The sequence below is a fragment of the Macaca thibetana genome, chromosome 7 (genome assembly GCF_024542745.1).
Source record: "Macaca thibetana thibetana isolate TM-01 chromosome 7, ASM2454274v1, whole genome shotgun sequence".
In the NCBI taxonomy this organism is placed as follows: domain Eukaryota; kingdom Metazoa; phylum Chordata; class Mammalia; order Primates; family Cercopithecidae; genus Macaca; species Macaca thibetana.
Window position 1 is genome coordinate 28,780,498 of NC_065584.1, and position 20,380 is coordinate 28,800,877.

The 20,380-nt window shown below is 38.4% G+C and overlaps 2 protein-coding genes across 2 annotated transcripts in view; one reads left to right on the forward strand and one right to left on the reverse strand.

Annotated features, from left to right (window-relative positions):
- Positions 1–20,380, reverse strand: part of LOC126959123 (neurexin-3) — a 792,314-nt gene that overhangs the window by 182,824 nt on the left and 589,110 nt on the right. Inside the window, exon 10 of the mRNA XM_050798071.1 lies at positions 2,704–2,907. Coding sequence (XP_050654028.1) covers positions 2,704–2,907 — 204 coding nt within the window. The remainder of the gene's footprint in view (positions 1–2,703; positions 2,908–20,380) is intronic.
- Positions 1–20,380, forward strand: part of SNW1 (SNW domain containing 1) — a 1,184,582-nt gene that overhangs the window by 51,720 nt on the left and 1,112,482 nt on the right. The gene's annotated exons all lie outside the window — the stretch shown is intronic.

Here is a 20,380-nt window from a genome sequence, read left to right on the forward strand (position 1 = left end):
GGCAAACTCTACTTGAGTGATCATCTGACTTTAGTTTTGGTGGAATGCATGCAAAGGCAAACTCTACTTGAGTGATCATCTGACTTTAGTTTTGGTGGAATGCATGCGAAGGCAAACTCTACTTGGAGACATTTTCTTCTATAACTGAGAAAAAGGAAATATAAATTCATGACAAAGAAAAGAAAATATTTACAAAGGGGTATATTTTGGGGAGGGGACAGAAGGAAAACCTTTCAACAGGGCATAGATAGGAAGAGCTGCATCTACACAAGAGTAAGAGTTTAAGTTCAGCTTTCCATGTCAGGTTGGAAAGAAAGTTAAATAAATTCAAACCAGTAATTATGATGAACCATATCCTTTGGGGTAGAAAAATTAACTGTGGCTTCTGGACAAGCACAATGCCCTCTACAGAGGGGCTACTTCTCTTTTGCCTGAGATGGTTCAACTCAGCAGGAGCTAGATTGAAATTGCAACAACAACAACAACAACAAAGCAAAGTCTATTGGAAAAGCACATCTTCCAGATTTTGGCTAGAGTTTAAAATACAAAAATAATGCTTCTAGGAATGCATATGGGATATATGACTAACTCAAGGTGTATGAGTGTGTGTGAGAGAGAGAGGATGAGAATCTGTACACTTATTTCCTTATTTCTCATACCCTTTTATTTCTACCCCCACTGACCCCAGTTTTTCCTTCTAAGATGTGAGAGCTGTCAAAGTTGACACTCTAATCTCAACTAGACAACATCTAACGGGGAAAAAATGTGTGTTGAATGACACAGTGTGCACTCCCTCAGGATCCCGTGGGGCTGAATCATTCTCATATGTTTGTCTCTCTCTGACTTTGAAATAGATCCAAAGATAAAAATTGTCTTCATCATCTTTTTCAGTGAGCTAGTTAGGGGGTGGCATTTGGTTCTGTTTATTTCTTCTGTTGTTTTTTCTGAGAAGGAAATAATCAGCTGCTGGCTGTTGGTTTTAGGTAACACACTCTTACATTGATTTAAGGTGGGGAGGATGTTGCAGGGATGGAAGGTAGTAGGGTCAGGGGTATGCCAGTCTCTGTAGGCTGCTCAGTACACTCTGTTCTCAAGGCTGTTTGCTATGCGGGCCGCAGGCTTTGGGCCTTTGAAGGGTTGAATACCATCTTTTGATTTACCATGGTTGATGGCAGGGAGGATTGGAAACTCAGGAACACACGCACACAAAAAGATCCAGCAAAAGAAAAAAATATAACCTAAAATGACCAAACACACACATACACAAACAAAAGAAAAACCAAGAGACACACTGACAACAGAAGTCAAATGAAGTTGGACAAGAAAAAGGGCACAGTATTGTAAACACTGCAAACTAGAAGAAAAAAAAGACGTAACTAAAGAAGTCACTGCTCAAAACAGTCCTTTGTGTCCCAGAGATTTTAGGTTTATGGTGTAGGCATTTTCCAAGTATGTCCAGTTAACCTGACAGTAGATAAGATTGGAATGGATTCAAAAACCCCACCTTCCCACCAGGACATCTAGGCCTACATATGATCTCACATCTGGTACATTTGTTCATCATTTTTTCTCCATGGCTCTGACAAACCATTTCACTGAAATCTTTATAAGGTATCGCTATATTCAAACATATTCTACATACCCAAATAAATTCACTAGCTTAGAAAGTCTGGACCCAGCTATCTCACTAATCTTATCAATGCTGGGTATTGACTTTCTGCTGATTAGAAACAGCAGAAATGGAGAGGTTTATTTTTTCTTGCCAAAAACTAAGAGGACCCCAATCTCTATAGAATATCAATTAGAATTCAGTAAAGGTCAATAGCAGAAGAGAATATGAGGCCATAAAAAGGAAAATTTCCAAAGATTTTGTTATAGGTAATTACAACGAAAGAGAAAATCCTATTCCGATAAAGCTACAACTTTGAAGTCACAATTTTTCAACTCTGAGGTAAAATAGATATGTGTTATATGAGGAGAAGAGAGTTATTAGTGAGTGACAGTACGAGGTAACAATCTTTGCACAAGGGGATGCTGAGTGATGGTTAAGAATCTCAAGAAGAAAAATTGGTATAGGTATCAGGAGTCACATTTTCCTTCACGTGTCACAGACTCTCAACTTAGGGCATTATTTTCCAAGGGACCAACAATTGATTTGTCCTCCCTCTAGGAGAAAGTCAAAGGAGATATCAGTGTCATCAAGGCCACCAGAATTCTCCATTTGCATAGTAACTGTGGAGCTAGAAACAATGTACTTCTCACTCTACCCACATAGTTTAATTTCCTACAACCCCACCATCCACATTTTGCCTCCACTTCCTGCCCTGTCCCTGTCCTGAGCTTTGACTGTTTTGAGTGGTGACGGAGGAGTTGGACTTATGGGAATATGATTGATCAAAAGATGGACCAAAGTAGCGTGTTTTACACAAAGCTAAACGATTCCAAAAAACCAAGAAAGGAAACTTAGAAAACAAATAATCTAGTAAAGAAATCACCACTGTCAGAAACCAGAAATTGACATCAAAACCTCATGCAGAAACAAGGAGGTGTTTGTTGCTGTTGGGTTTATCCTTGGTCTATTAAACAAGAGGTGAGCAGCTAACTTTCAAGAAACAAACAAAGAATTCAATCAAACCAATGAAAATCAGAAAAGAAAGGGAAGACAAGCCCAAACAGAGTGGCAGAGGGTACTTCATACGATACCTAAGTTAACCATGAGCTTGACACGCCCCCCATCCAGCTCCAGACGCAGGGTGTCGGCAGAGTCCCTGGAGGTCGTAGCCACCAGCAGCCCATAAGCTCGCTGGGACATGAAGCGGAAGGACACATCCTCTGCCTCAGTATGCATGACCATGGGCATGATGATCTTCATGTACATGCTACCATCATAACTCAGGATGGATGCCTCTGCCAAAGAAGAATGGAGAAGATCGTTAGGATGACGGATGTTACAGTTGCCAAATACCCCTTTGCTTTCAGGCTAAGCAGAGTAGAGAGGGTGCCAGATTTGTAGCCTAGTGACTTGTGTTTGATGAACCCTTGTTGTTGCCCCCTTTTTATCTATGTGACCCTGGGCAGATCACTTAAACTCTGAGGCTCTATTTCCTCATTTGTAAGGGGATTATGATGACACTGGTACCTGCCCTACCAGGTTCACAGACTTGTGAAGGATACCAAATTAAATAATGGATATGAAGATATTTTGAAAAAGTGAAAATGCCCCCACAGATAGTATTCTTCGCAATTCTGTATGCTATAGATAAAACACAAGTACATATAGCAAAACTTAGAATCCCTCTATTCCATGAAGAAGAGGAGGAGAGCAGCAGTATATAACCACGAGAGCAGACAAATCGATATTTACCAGAGAGCTTTTAAAGGAAGGAAAAAGTAACAGCATAGTCTGGCATCATAACATCCCCAGTGTCCAGCCATTGTAAGAGTTTGGCCCATTCAAAGAATATCTGATAGAAGCAGAGCTAGAACAATAATAGAAAGCTAATGACACCCTTGAAAAACTCATTTTATTTTATTCAAATAGGGAAAGAGGAAAACTCAATTATTATTATTATTATTATTTTTTTTTTTGAGACAGAGTCTTACTCTGTTGACTAGGCTGGAGTGCAGTGCAATCTTGGCTCACTGCAGCCTCTGCCTCCCTGGTTCAAGCAATTCTCCTGCCTCAGCCTACTGAGTAGCTGGGATTACAGGCACATGCCACCATGCCCAGCTGATTTTTGGATATTTTGTAGAGATGGGGTTTCGCCATGTTGGCCAGGCTGGTCTTGAACTCCTGACCTCAAACAATCCACCTACCTTGGCCTCCCAAAGTGCTGGGATTACAGGCATGAGCCACTACGCCTGGCTGAAAACTCACTTTTATTTGATACCTTCCTCAGTCTAAGCACTTTGGTTAGGATCCCCTCCAGACCTCCCCCAACAATATGTTACCTCAATTAATGCTATAGTGTGATTCTATTATTCCTACTTTCAGACAAGAAAACCAAGACTCTTAAAGAGGTATGTTATCATCCTAAAGTCACACAGCCTCCCTGGATTTGACTCAGTATATCTGATACCAAGTCCAGGGACTATTATGAAATACTATGATGTTCGACATGTGAATTTGTTTAAACATTCACTAGGCAAATCTTTTTAGAAAACACAGGAAGAGAATATCACTCATATTCCTAGGAAGCAAACCGGTCATTGGGTTCAGTATCATTGAGTGGGTCTTCATTAAATATTTGCTTTTGTCAAATATTTGCTACCTACATGCACTATGGAGAATACAATGGTGAAACAGACAAGGTTCCTGTTCCAAAGGCAGATATAGAATTCACAAGTAACTGTACTAGAACATACAAGTGGTTAAATGACACAGGAAATAAATATAAAGCAAGTAACATTCACAGGAGGGGAGCTGAAGGAGGAAGGCGATTAAGGTAAACAGGATAGAGTCTGTGCTGGTCTTGGTGGATGGGTAGGGCTTGTAATGAAAGAAGCAATGGCACCATTTTCAACAGGTAGAGCAGGTAGTATCTCTACAGACACAAAGGAAAGAAAGAAGGAGGATGCTCAGATTATGACAAACTATTCAATTTAACAGAAGCATCTGATGTGGTTTGGCTCTGTGTCCCTACCCAAGTCTCATCTCAAATTGTAATTTTCATAATCCCCATGTGTCGAAGGAGGGGCCTAGTGGGAGATGATTGGATCATGGGGGTGGTTTCCCCCATCTTGTTCTCATGAGTTCTCACAATATCTGATGGTATTGTGTTTGACAGTTCCTCCCTTCATGTGCTCTTTTCTCTCCTGCCGCCTTGTGAAAAAGATGCCAGCTTCCCTTTCCATCACAATTGTAAGTTTCCTGAGGCCTCCCAAGCCTTGCAGAACTGTGAGTCAATTAAACTTCTTTCCTTTATAAATTACCAGTCTCATGTAATTGTTTTCCTTTTTTTGAGATGGAGTCTCACTCTGTCATCCAGGCTGGAGTGCAGTGGCGCGATCCCGGCTCACTACAAGCTCTGCCTCCCAGGTTCATGCCATTCTCCTGCTTCAGCCTCCCAAGTAGCTGGGACTACAGGTGCCCACCACCATGCCCAGCTAATTTCTTTTTTATTTTTAGTAGAGACGGGGTTTCACCGTGTTAGCCAGGATGGCCTCAATCTCATGATCTCTTGACCCAGCTTGGCCTCCCAAAGTGCTGGGATTACAGGCGTGAGCCCACGTGCCCGGCCTCAAGTATTTCTTGACAGCAGTGTGAAAACAGGTTAATACAGCATCAGACACGTATTTTTTAAAATGGTTATTATGTAAGGTAGTTTGAGACCAGAATAAAATCAAAGAACTTGGGCATCTACTGGAAAGTAAGTAAATGGTTTTAGATTATGAGATACAATAATATATACTTCTGTGCTTACTGATTGCCAGGCACAATTCTAGGTGATAGACATAATAGTGAACAAAAGAGAAAAACACCCCTACCCTCATATCTAGAAAGAACTGAAACAGGAAGAAACAAGAGTCAGGCAGACCACATGGAAGGGTCCCAAAATACTGTGTTATTATCATACCCTTACCCTGTTTAGATACCACACAAAAGATCCATGAAAAGTAATATAAATGCACTTATGATATGCCTGAAAATCAGCCATCTCCCAGGTAAAACTCATAACATGCTAATAGCTGCACATTACAATTTGTAAACTGTAAAGGGATTACAGATAAAAGTGTGACAGTTGCAAACATTATTACAATAAGACATATTATGAAGATCTCTTCTTAGGTTGGAAGCAATCTAAATTTAACACATGATCCAGATATGAAACAAAATAAAACAAATCTTTTATCTCCTGGAAGGGCAGAATCAAAAGAAGATCAAGAATGATACCTAAAATTGAGCATTTACTATTTGCCTGGTGCTTTCTAGGACTTTATATGCATTAAGAAGTCATTTAATTTTCAAGAACACCATGAAGCACTATCACATTTTCTAGATATCAAGTAACATGTCTAATAAATGGCAGAGCTGGGAGTTGCATGCAGGCAGTCTGATTCTCCCAGCTGTATACTTAGCAGTCCTGCCAAGTTGTCATAGTGCCTAGAGCACACCCATGTTTCCAAGCACCAAAGCACGTCCATGACGCTTCATGATAGTTCTTGTGTGTGTATGTGCACACATATACAAACACGCCATTCATTAAAGTCATATATTATAAATATACAAAATTGTATAAACATATATTTCTAAACATATTGCTCTATATGGATATGCCATGCTCTCTGTGTAATTGTGAGCACCATTAATCATTAGTATGCACCTACTTCTACATACAAACACACTCTTCTTTAAGAGATATTAGGATACGAAGTGAGCCATGAAATGGTTGCTTTGATGCATCCCACTGAAATACATTTCAAAATCAATGGCTGCTTTTTTCCTCTAGATATGTGTAGGGCCAGAACATACATATAAATTAATGCATCCTTATATCAATATTGGTAGCATCAGAGAATAAATACCAGGTAAGCATGTAGTTAAACAACTAATGATACAAAATAAAGTGTGTATCTCAATGTGTATCTTTGTGCATTTCTGTGAATGTGTTCTATAAGTAATATCTTTAAGAGGAGAATGATGAAGCAGTAAATTTAATATAGGAGTCAACTGAAACAAAATGTTATATGGATTCATATTAATTTTCTAAAAAATTTTAAACACAAGGAGAGCCATGAATAGAATATTAATTTTAGGGAAGAAATGAGCCTAATAAAATGTCATTCAATCTTAAATCAATCAGATTATTGAGTATTGAGAGACCACATCATGGGATGCCTACCTAATGGTACTTAGTTATTCTATCTTGTTCCTCTTTTTTTCTTTTATTATCTCCTTTTGTCTCAAGTGAATACTTCCAAGCATACTATTTTAATTCTTTTAATAATTTTAACTATGTTTTTGTGATACTTTCTTATTGGTTGCTCTAGGGCTTACAATATACATGTTAATTTACCAGAATCTACTTCATTTTTATACTAATTCAACTCCAGTAAGACAAAGAAAGTTTACTCATAGATATAGCTCTCTTCCCTTCCACTCTTTTTGTTCTCTTATTCACGTGTCTATATATATTACAAACCAAATGATACATTGTCATAATTCCTTTATAAAAACTTATATCTTTCTTTTTTTGAGACAGAGTTTCACTCTTGTCCTCCGGGCTGTAGTGCAGTGGCCTGATATCAGCTCACTGCAACCTCTGCCTTCCTGGTTCGAGATTCTCCTGCCTCAGCCTCCTGAGTAGCTAGGATTACAAATGCCTGCTACCACACCCAGTAAATTTTTGTATTTTTAGTAGAGACAGGGTTTCGCCATGTTGGCCAGGCTGGTCTCGAACTCCTGACCTCCAGGAGTTCGAGATCCACCCACTTCGGCCTTCCAAAGTGCTGGGATTACAGGCATGAGCCACTCTGCCCAGCCAACTTATGTCTCTTTTAAGAAGCTAAGAGAAAAGAAAAAGAGAGCTCAAATACATAGAGACTTTTTAAATAAAGCTTATTATTTATCATCTTTGACTCTCTTCATTTCTTCCTGTGTATTCTACTTACCACCTTCTGTCACTTCCTTTTTCCAGTAGAGCTTCATTCATGTTTTATTGTCAAATATATTACAATTCTATATATTATAGGCATTACAATACTATTTTATAGATACTGTTTATGTGATTGCTTTTAGAATTAGATAAGAAAAAATGTATAATTATACTGTGTTTTGTCATTACCTACCTAATTACCTTTACAGAGCCCTTTTTTTTTTATGTAAATTCAAATTACTGTCTGCTGTCACTTTCTTTCAGCCTGAAGTCCTTTTAGCAGTTCTTGTACGGTAAGTGTGCTAGTAATGAATTTTCTGTTTTTGTTTATCTAGGACTGTGTGAATTTTATCTTCATTTTTGAAGCACAGTTTTGCTGGATATAGAATTCTTGACTGGAGACAGTTACTTTTCTTTCAGCCCATTGAATGCCATCCCCATTGCCTTTGGCCTCCTTTGTTTCTGAAGAGATGTCAGCTCTGTTAATCTTACTGTGGTGCCCTTGTAAATGATGAGTCATTTTTTTTCTCTTGCTGCTTTCCAGGTTTCCTCTTTATCTTTGGCTTTTAACATTTTGATTGTAATGCGTCTGGATGTGGATCTTTTTGTGTTTATTTTATGCAGAATCCACTGAGCTTCTTGTCTGTGTAAATAAGTGTTTTTCATTAAAATTGAAAAGTTTTCTCCCGTAATTATTTTAATATTTTTTCAGTCCCTTTCTCTCTCTCCTGTTCTTTGGTTGTCCTACTAGACATAGGTTGGTACACTTAATGGTGCCCATATTTCTTCAAGGCTTCGTTCATTTATTTTCATTAACTTTTCTTTCCACCTAGATTTCAGAGGATGTATAGAAATGGCTGGATGTCTAGGCAGAGATGGGCTCCAGGGGCAGAGCCCTCATGGACAGCCTCTGCTAGGGCAGTGCCAAAGGGAAATGTGGGGTGTGAGTCCCCACACAGAGTCCCCACCGGGGCACTGCCTAGTGGAGCTGTGAGAAGAAGGCCACATCCTCCAGACCTCAGAATGGTAAATCCACCCACAGCTTGCACTGGGCACCTAGAAAAGCCACACACACTCAAAACTAGCCCATGAAAGCAGTCAGGAGGGGAGTTGTACCCTGCAAAGCCACAGGGCTGGAGCTGCCCAAGGCCATGGGAACCCACCTCTTGCATCGGCATTATCTGGATGTGAGACATAGAGTCAAAGGAGATCATTTTGGAACTTTAAGGTTTAATGACCGACTTACTGGATTCAGGACTTGAATGGAGCCTGTAGCCCCTTTGTTATGGCCAATTTCTCCCCTTTGGAATGGCTATATTTACCCAATGCCTGTACCCTGATTGTATTTAGGAAGTAACTAACTTGCTTTTGATTTTATAGGCTCATAGGCAGAAGAGACTTGCCTTGGCTCAGATGAGACTTTGGACTGTGGACTTTCGAGTTAATGCTGAAATAAGTTAAGACTTTGGGGGACTGTTGGGAAAGCATGATTGGTTTTGAAATGTGAGGACATAAGATCTGAGAGGGGCCAGGGTGGAATGATATGGTTTGGCTGTGTTTCTACTCAAATCTCATCTTGAATTGTAGCTGTCATAATTCCCACATCTTGTAGAAGGGACCTGGTGGGAGATAATTGAATCATGGGGGCAGTTTCCCCCCTACTCTACTCATCATACTGAATAAGTCTCACAAGATCTGATGCCTTTATAAGAGGAAACCCCTTTTGCCTGGCTCTCATTTTCTCTCTTGTCTGCCACCACGTAAGAGACGGCTTTCACCTTCCAACATGATTGTGAGGCATCCCAGTCACGTGGAATTGTGAGTTCATTAAACCTCTTTTTCTTTATAAATCACCCAGTCTCGGGTATGTCTTTATCACCAGTGTGAGAACAGACTAATACAATTATTCTATCTTATGCCAACTCTAATCTACTATTGAGCTCCTCTAGTGAATTTTTCATTTAGGTTTTTGTGCTTTTCAACTCTAAAATTTCTATTGGAAGATAGATGAATAGATATATACAATATATATTACAATTTTTATTATTTTATTATCTACTTGATGAATAATTGTTCTCATTTTCCTTTAATTCTTTAAGCATAATTTCCTTTAGTTGTTTGAACATATGCTTTGTCTATTAAGTCCAATATATAAGCCTGCTCAAAGGCAGTTTCTATTGCCTGCATTTATTTCGGTGTATGGGTAACACTTCCTGTTTATTTGCATTCTCATAATTTTTTGTTGAAAGCTGGACATTTTAGATAATTCATGGCAACAAGTCTAGACACTAACCCTGTTACCTCTAGGTTTATTTCTAATTGATTGTTTGTGTGTTCATTTATTTAGTGATTTGATAGAGATAATTCTGCGACTTGTATTTTCTCAGCAAACAACTCTGGTATCCCCCCACAGAAAGGTTCCCCTATCTTTTGGCTTGCCTTCCTGTGAGTACTGGCCCTGTATCAATATAAGTAACTTATTGATCAAATATTGTACTTAAGCCCCCTTGGTCAGATTTTTTCCCTTTGTCTGTTGGACATGGGTGACTTAGAGACTGCTTTGAGGAAGTTTATGATCTTGCCTCAGGTTCAGTCAAGGACTGTTAGCTTAGAAATTACCTTCCCATCACTCTTGAGAAGTTTCAGCCTTCAGAATAAACACAGTCTTCCAGACCACCAAGAATGAATGACTTTGTTTTTAAGTTTGTTTTCCTAGGAACAGCACCTGGGTAAGAGTAGCTCATTGTTCAGCCAGTGTTGGTTGAGAGATGGTGTCTAAGCCTTCTGAACCAACAAGACTCTTCCTCCTGGATGATGCATCTGTGTCTGGCTTGAGAATGCTTTTAAATCTGCCCTGTGTCTTACTCTAATAACCTCTGAATGGTGTAGCCTTGCAAATACGTACAACTTTCCAGACCCTCAGGGATAAGTGTGATCCCCAGAGGGCTCTTCAGGGCTTTCTCATTCCCTGATTCTGTCTACTCCACTTCTGACTACTTTACCAGTTTGCTCATTGCTACTGGTATCATAGAGTTGCCTGCTCTCTATAAGCTGCTTGCCATCGAGATCTCCATTGTTTAAGAAAACCCTTAGCCATGAACTTCTCTAATTTCTGTTTCAGATAGTCAGTGACTCCAGGCAAAGTGTAAACTCTTATTGTTACAGTCTGAATCTATCCCTGGGCAGAATTTCTGTGCCATTACAGCCCAGTTGGTTGCACAAATAGTGGCCCACTTCCACCCGGGTGATACTACCACTGTATAAGTGGGCAGCTGGGAAAGATGGTAGACTCAGGCCTCTTCAGCTTGCCCTTCCCAGCATGGAACCTCTGCCCTGTGAGCAAGGTGAGGAAGAGGCAATTGGACACCCACAATTGGGATAGAGCTTATACCCTACAAACGGGGGCTGGATAAAAGAAGTGAGCCCAATGTTCTTGGCTATGCCTACCCAGAATACTGCTTCTGCAATATGGATCTGGGGAAAATGAGAGGCACCAGTAGCCTGCCCCTTCTGGGGTTAAACTGTAGCCCTAGACTGGTAACTGGCAGGTAAGGAAGCTCTTGTCCTTTTGGCTTCCAAAACAAGGAGCAGGGGTGAGGTAGGGGATGGGAGCAGGTTATGGTTTAAATGTCTCACCTCCCATATTTCTAATCGATATTTAATAGATGTCTTGAATAAATGTTTTTCCGTTTGCTGTGTGTCCTTATGACAATTTTTTAAATGTGTGTCTTAGCTTCTTTTATGTGTGTGTGTTTTAATAATTTTCACCAGCTAAACGACTGTTTCACAGAGAAGGCCTGCTAAGCTCCTTTCCCACCCATTCCAGAGTTCCTCTACTTTTGACTATTAAAAATATTTCACATACCTTTCTTCATAAAATTTTTCTTAGGCCTAAATGGTATATATCTGTATTTGTCATAGTAAGCCCGTTTCTATTTCTTGAGGTTATAAGTAATTAATTTTATTTAATCATTGTGCCATTTTAAAACACATTTTAGTACCAATTTTTGTTTTTACTGTCTGATAGTTTACTTATTGTGTGATTGCTTTTCAATCTCATAATCAATGACTTCTCTCTAAATTTCCATCTTCTGACCAGTAAGGGGAAAAGCTACCTCCCCACTGGCATTCAGAGGCTCCTCCAAATAAAGGAAGGGATTGGCACTGGAAAATTGAGCTATATGATAACACTTAGAATGGAAAAAGTCTTTTGTAAAATTATTGTGGTAAAGAAGCAATCCAGGGAGAAAGAAAATCATAGTATTCACTTTTTTTATGTATGTTTCTTTTATGTATAAGATGCTTAAATTCCCTTCAAAATAAAGGCCACTCTTCCCAGTCTACGTTAAACTTGTCTCAGAGAGTTATGATTTCCTCAGTCTTTCATTATCCTCCTCCCTTTTCAAAGAAAAATCAAATATCAAATTAATAACTTTATTTTTTTGAGACAGGGTCTTGCTCTGTTACACAGGCTGGAGTGCAGTGGCACAATCATAGCTCACTTAACCTTGAATTCCTGGGCTCAAATAATTCTCTCCCCTTAGCCTCCCAAGTAGCTAGGACTACAGGAGCACCACCATACCTGGCTACTTTCGGGTTTGTTTTTGTAAAGACAGGGTTTCGCCTTGTTGCCAAGGCTGTTATCTAACACCTGGATTCAAGTGATTCTCCCGCCTTGGCCTCCCAAAGTGCTGGGATTACAGATGTGAGTCACTGCATCCAGCCAGAGATTTTATTTTTTTTAATAGTACTTGTTCATCATTTTAAAATATAAGAGATGTAGACATACATAAAGAAAAAAAATTAAGCTTTTCAAATCATGCCACCATCGTTAACAGTAGAGAGGCATATTTCTACGTACTTTTCTAAGTGCATGCATATATATATATATATATATATATACACACACACACACACACACGTGCAAATAGAAGAATAAATAGACAAACTCTTTAGAGAAAAATCTGTATGTGCTACTTTAATTAAAGTAAACTTTAATATTACACGAATTAGCAAAAGAAAAAACTCCGAATTTCAACTATTTTTTTATGAGGTACTACCTTCCAAGAAAACTCACTAAAATTTACAAAAGATCTTATTAAACACATAAAAAGATTGGCATTATTATTTGTTTCTGTTTTTTGTTTTTTGAAACAGTCTCGCTCTGTCACTCTGTTACCCAGGTGGGAGTGCAGTGGCATAATCTTGGCTCACTGCAACCTTCGCATCCCAGGTTCAAGCAATTCTCGAGCCTCAGCCTCCTGAGTAGCTGGAACTACAGGCACATGCCACCACACCCGGCTAATTTTTGTATTTTTAGTAGAGATGGGGTTTCCCATGTTGGCCAGGCTGGTCGTGAACTCCTGACCTCTCAGGTGACCCACCCTCCTCAGCCTCCCAAAGTGTTGGGATTACAGGTGTGAGCCACCATGCCCAGCCTGGTGTTATCATTTGAACTCCCCCCTGCAAATTTACCCAGTAAAACTGCCTTCTTCCTATGAAAAATGAGAACATTATTCTTTGACATTTTCTCCTTCATCTATGATTTTTTGCTATTTTGATCACATATTGTGTAAGAAAGGGTTAACTCAAAAGATCTGAGTTGTTCAAACTGTGCATTCCCAAGAAAGGCCTATTTGCATGACTGGCCCTTCACCAGCTCCTGTGTATTGAGCTCATGGAATTTCTGAGTAATAAGAGTGTTTTTGCAAGCCTAGGGCCTTGAATCAGACTGTACCAGTTGGTCTAGATAGCTTATGCTAAGCATATAATTTACGAGGAACACTTGCTTTCCCTCTGGGGGTCTGGAGCCTCGGTAACTAAGTCAGTCATGTAAGCATCGTATGCCTATGTGACTGGACTCCAGGGTTGCTTGCCTGGTTGACAACACTTCGTGTGTCTTGCCACACATCATTGCTGGAGAAATTAGGCACATCCTTTGTGATTCAACTAGGAGAGGACTCTTGGAAACCTGTGCCTGATTTCCTCCAGACTTTGTCCACATGTGCCTTTTTCCATTGCTGATTTTACTCTGTAACTTTTGCTGTAATAAACCATACTCATAAATATTCTAATTTCTGGGTCCTATGAGTCCTTCTAGAGGATGATGCAGATTGAGGGTGGTTTGGGGGACCTCTGACACATGTATACTTTGTTCTATATTTATAATGTGTACCATGTATTTCTTGTGTGTTTAAATGCTGTCACTGTTCTCACCAAGCGTTTCCATTTCTGAGTAACTTTATTTCATCTTTTAAATGCTTGAATTTTATTGTAATGTCTTTTATTTTTTTGGGGGGGTGTAGATTTATCAAGTTAAAAATGTTAGTTTACCCAGGTTGTTTATTTTTGTGAGTATATAATTAATGATTATGTAAATAATATAGGTGCACCTATTTATGGCATATAGAGTCAGTTCTTTATATGAAGAAAAATTTCCAGTTTGATACCTTTGAGTAGTTTCTTTGTTGAAGTTCTTAGGTTTTCTCTTTCAGGGATCTAATTATACCATCTGCCTTCTTTATATCTCAGTTTCTCTATGATGAATTTAATCTCTGGTTTTTTCGTCAGCATTAAGTGTGATGATCTCCAGCACTTTCCCTCTGGCAATATTTCAGTTTTTAGCCATATCTTTTCCACCCCCTGTTGTTACTAATTATTTCAAGTTATGTGATCACATTGTTTTGGCTCTTTTTTTTTTTTTTTTTTTTTTTTTTTTTTTTTTTTTTTTTTTTTTTTGCCTTTAGTCTACAATCTCCCTTTTCCTTTCAGATAACTTTTTTTCTTGTGGCATTAATTCAATTTTTCTTAAGCCATTCAATAATGCAAATTGAGCTACAGAATGTAGCTCATGGGATATTTTCTGTTCTTTTGCTTTCTCTCTAGATCAAATTGTTTGACTTCTCTAAGCTTTTTTCCTTTTTTTTTTTATTTTTAACTTTATTGTTCCATTGCTTTGCATTTGTATTGCCATGTAATTCCCTTTTACCTTGCTTACACTCAGTCATGTCTGTCCTGAGTTCCTAATTGTTCAGACACAGTTTCAATGACTTCTTGCCACCTCGAATTAGCTACAGTTTAATTGTATAATATTTTGTGTCCTATATACTTTTTTTCTGTAGCTTCAGAGATGGCAGAATATGTTCAGGAAATGGAGGGAAGACATCAAGAGCTCTGTCAGGGCTGTGTGGAAGCTTCATTTAGTTATCTGGACTGTGGTCTTATTCCTGAAGTTTCGTTAAGTGTCCTATTCCAGAAGTAACTCTGCCTGGTTAAAAAGAACATCCCAAGGCAGTGGAGGGGAATTCATCAGCTCCTGGTGACTTTTCTTTTGATTCTCAGTCCTGTTGTCTGTTTCTATTACATATATTTTTTTCTCCTATAGCCATTTCCACTACTCTTCAGTTTTCAGTGGGAACAGGTAAGAATATGTACTAAGTTTCTTTTCATATATAAGGATATTAGTAATAATTCTCAGCATTTTTACCAAGTGGATACTGTACCTTAGGAACATGGGTGGGGCTAGCAGGCTCATCATGCTTGACCATTCCTCCTGGGTTGGCTTCAGAATTCTCTGTCTTGCTCCTAATTTTTGAGACTCATGACATCGGGTTGTGCCCCTTTTCTTACTTTGGGCTAATGATTATTTGGTTGGCATGCTCTTTTTTGATTAACTTGAAAGAGAAAACCCCTAGCAGGCAACTTTTCTTCCTTTCTACCATTTTCCCACTTCACTTTCTTTAATCAAATTAGTGTATCTGAACATCCGAAGAGACAGAAAATAACTAAAATTTAGAGCTCAAACGTCTTTAATGTTACTAATGCATATGTTGTTTTAGGCGTGATAAAGTCCTAATCAAAAAGAAAAGTGAAAACTATAAGGAAAATGGACTGTAGGAAGAGAAGGATAACCAGGATCTTCTTGCCTACACCTGCAAGGAATTGATACCACTGACATCTCCTAGACTCTTGAAAGACAAAGCCAGACTGGCAGGTAGTAACAGGAAAGAAGTAAAGCAAAAGTACTAGAGTATGCAATTCATGTGATATTGCTAATGAATGCAGGAGGCCCACTGGCAGTGATACAGTATTATGAGCAATTAGCTCCGTAACTTCACGAAGTGGACTTTGCTGCTCTCATTTTGCTTTTAGCATATCAAGCTGACATTCATTCCTAGCACTATACTCCCACCAGCCCTTAAGCCATCTCCTTTGAAAAGAAGACACTCTCCTGGTCAACCTTGTAAGCAAATTACCACTAAATTATCACATCCCTCACCCTTTTCTCTTTTTGTACCTTCAAGACACTCTCCTGCTCATTCATGCAGCAATTGGCGTCACACACTGCTTAAGTGTGTTTTATTCTAACAAAGCTTCCAAAATACTCAGATTGCTTTCCCTCCACCCAAACTGGGCTGATCTTAAACTGCGTGCAAATCTATGCAAGAATGCCTGCCAGGTTCTAAATCTGTATTTTGCAACAGCAGGAGCAACATAAATCTCCAGCTCCAAACAGACCCAATGCCTGCAGGGAATCAACAAAATGGATGTGGGGTGATGTCCTCCCTCTTGTGGACAAGGCTGAAAACTAACTTTACCTTCTCCACGGAGTGCTGCCATTACATATGGTCCTACTGGCTTCTCATTCCCCCAAAGCTAGAGCACTCTAAAGGGATGACAACAATTTTGATTGATATTTCTCACTTTAAGAAAAGCAGGCATGTACTCTTTCATGTTTTTAATATTCAAAAGAGAAAAAAATGGAATAGAGAGACTCTGGTTTATAAATGTATACCTTCTAATAGAATGTTGATTTACCAAAAAGTTTATAGAGCCTTTTCTTAAATAGCAATTTTTACCACTGAATTTTAAAATATGACTTAATTTATCAAAATTAAATATAACACAATTATTCAGAACTCTATCAAACTGCTTGCAATCATATTTGTTCTCTCATTCAATGACTAATACCTAATATGTGACAGATACTGTGCTGAAATTGGGGGAAAGCACAAATAGCATCATGTTCTCTCTCATTAAGAGAATATAGCAAGTGCGTGTTGTAGACTCAAACAGGCAAACTGTTATACTTCAAGAATAAAGAAAATGTGAGAATTCAGCTCAGGTGTCTATACAAAGGTATAGATGAGAATTATTAGGAAGGAGACCTGTAAACTGTGTTTCAAGAATATAAGATTAAAGAGCAAAGAGAAAAGTGGGAAGGCACTCTGGCTGAGGAAACAGCATATGTACAAGCACAGCTTTCACAAGTGCATGAAATGAAATCATACATTAAGCACAGAATCTGGTGAATGATAGTTATTAGGTGGATACAAAGGTAATTGCAGTTTTTGTCATTGCTTTTAATTGCAAAAATCGCAATTACTTTTGCACCAATCTAATACCATGCAGAAAATTCAAGATTCAGGAGGAATTTGGTGTGGCTGGAATAGATTAGAGTTTGTCAACAGCAACACTGCTGACATTTTGAACCAGATAACTCTTGGCTGCAAAGGCTATCCTGTGTATTGTGGGATATCCAGCGGTATCCCTGGTTTCCACCCACTAGGAATCTGCAGCAATCCCTTTGGTTGTGACAACCAAAAACGTCTCCAGACATTGCAAAATGCCCTTCAGGGGGGGAAAAGTCACCCCCAGCTGAGAACCCCTTGACTAGAGCATATGGAAAGGAATGGTAAAATTTGAGATAGGGGAACACATAAAGGACTCTAAAAAGCACAGTTAGGAAGTTTAGATATTAGTCAATAGAAAGCATTTTTAGATAGAAAGTGACATGATCAGACTTGCTTTTTAGACTAACTCTGGTGATTCAGGGAAGACTGAGTGGTGTGGTGAGAGACTAGATGTAATCTTTTCCAATTTTCTTCCAGATACTTTTGCCATTGCTTTATTGTGCAAACATGTTATAAAATTTCAAAATACAACCATTATAAATGACAGTGTATGTTTCTGAGAATTGCTCTAACTCTAAGTCAATTCAAGAAAGTTCTATTGTGCAGAGCTGTGATCACACATATGGGTCAGCCTCCCATTGAGAATCATTGCTTGGTGTGCTGTCACTGTAAGCATATAAGCTTAGAGTTAGAAGATCTGGGTGGAATTCCAGGTCTGCAAGTTATTTCATGGTAAAACTTGTTGGGACTCAGTTTCCCAAGTGTAATAATAATACTGAATCAGTCAGGAAACCATTAAAAAACAGATGGCCCATTTGAATTGTGCCATTTGATGAAAGTTTAATAAAGGTAAGATTTAAAAGGTATGGGTAAGAGATAGTGGGCCCTCTAGGGGCAATGCAGTATTCAGGTCTATTAAGAGCAGACACTTTTACTTTCCCTAATGGGTCTAGGGGAGGGCCAATTGCTAGAGTTCAGAAGAAAGGAAAGAAATAGAGTGGAGACCTTGAGGTCAAGAGACAAGCCAGTTGGCAGCCTTTCCATGAGCCAGGAAATTAAATGCCCAGATCTCATTCTCATCCTTTCCTTTCATCTTCCGTATTTTTCACAGGACAAATTCAACTGAAATACAGAAAGCAAGGGAGCTGTCAGGGCAATCCATATAGAATCACATTCCAAGGTGCAAAACTGAATGAAGAAGGGTAGAGAAAGATTGGAAATGGATCCAGAGTTGCAAAGAAAATGTATCCAGCACAAAGGCAAACCCTGAAGTATGAATGTGAAAATATCCAAGCCATGCCTGATAATAATCCATGCTCAGTACATGTTGTGTATATATATGCACACACATATGTGTTTGAATTTCCTTGATGTCTAGAGATGGTCCATTGCTTCCATGAGAGGATACCTCCATGTTACAGGTAGCACTGGTCAGTAGAAAGAGCCTTGGTGTTAGGAGGTCCCAGCTCCACTTCTCACAGGCATGCAACCAAGATTTTCCCTTAAGTAAATCTTGAACCATATTTTAAAACTGCATAAGAAAATATGTTTGAAAGGGCTCTGCAATTCAAACTGTAAAGTGGAACATAATTGTAAAGGGTTAATTACAATTCTTTGTTAGTCTTCCTTATCATTATGAAGTCTACTTTGATTAGAGAAATGAGGGCAACATTCTGCTTTCTTCTGTTCTCAAATTCCCTACACAATGGATCTACTTTCACAATCATGGTAGAGATTTCATTCAAGAACCCATAGTTAAATCTTTTATATTTCTTTGAGGGTAAGAATGGCTCATAACAGTCATGGGCAGACTATGTTTAGTGATTGAGCCTGATATCATAGTCCGGTTATGCTATTCATCTTGAACAGCACTGTTCTGCAGACATTCTCATTTTTTTTGCTCAAAGTTTGCTGCCTCACTCTGCCATATTCCTTTTCTCAGTATTCCAAAAACATATTTACTCTCTCATTATTGTTGACAATATCTGGTTAGTAAAATTTGAATGAAGGCTTTAGCTCTGAACCATCAAGAAGGATGTTTTACTGCAGGTATAGATCTGTAAATGAATGGATTTTTATACCCATTACCTTTGCTTTACTCTAAAATATTATTACACAACATCATTGAGCTGATTTTGGAAAAACGATTAATGGTCAACTGAATGTTTGATATTGTTGTCTTATCTAATCTAGCTGTTAACGTTTTTGATTTCCAAATGACTATGTTGAAGGGCTAGATAACTGAACTGGTCTGCATACATTTGTACTCACTAGAATGTGGGTGCTTTCATATTATCTGAGGCCAGATCAGAGAGAGAAATTCTTTAGGGTGGCAGAAGAAAATACACTTTCTTCCCACCAATTGTTTCACAATGCACCGGTTCAACAGACTTCGATTCTATACATACTTCTTACAAAGACAAACTGGGTCACAAATACAACATGAACCAAAATTATGTTTTCTAGGATACAGGATAAATTTCCTAGAAAAGTCAAGCCAACAAAGAAAATTTAAGAAGTCTGATAAACTGATTAAAGTAAAATCGGTTTCTTGTCACTTTATCAAAAAAAAAGCATAGAAGTTGTCATATTACTGTCCCTGAATTGCATAGAAATTTAGAGTTAGAAAGTTGAAATTTACCTGCATTCATACCTTTTATTTCATACCTGAGGAAACTGAGGTAATATTTTAAAGACTTGATTTCCCTTCTTATATGAAAAGAAGGGAAATGAAAAAGTTTGCTTTTTATTGTCCTTATTTGGGATCCTGCTTCCAAAATCAGGTAAAACAAAATCAACAATGTTCTGAAACAGATGATTAAATACATGTGTGTATAATATACATAAGTATATATAAAACACATAAAGATCTATTGAGTCACCTGGTTCAGAACATTGCTTTTGTGTTTTTTGTGAACACTGAAATATATGCTATTACAACACTTCTTAAGGAGAGTTAGCTATGGAATGAGAATACAAAGGAATGGTGACAGAGCCAGACATTACATACAACTCATACAGGACATGAAATAAAAGATATCTTTTTTAGAGAATGTGGCTAAGAGAAAAAAGAGAATTCATAAAGAGAAATCTCACAACTCTAAATTTGTGTACAGTAGAATCTAGAGTTACCCAGGTTAATAAACTGTCCCTGGATTTGAATTCAAATATGTAGTTATAGTTTTACAGATCTTAGAATGTTATTGGAATGACTGTGGGACACTATATCATGTATCAGGACTGATGCATCAATTCATCAAACCCCTGGTCAACCTCAGGAGAATATGCCCTTCTTGGGAGATGACTACACTATTTGTAGTATTAGTTCCCAAATCACTAGGGTAAATTTAATATGTCAATATTTGAGCTTAT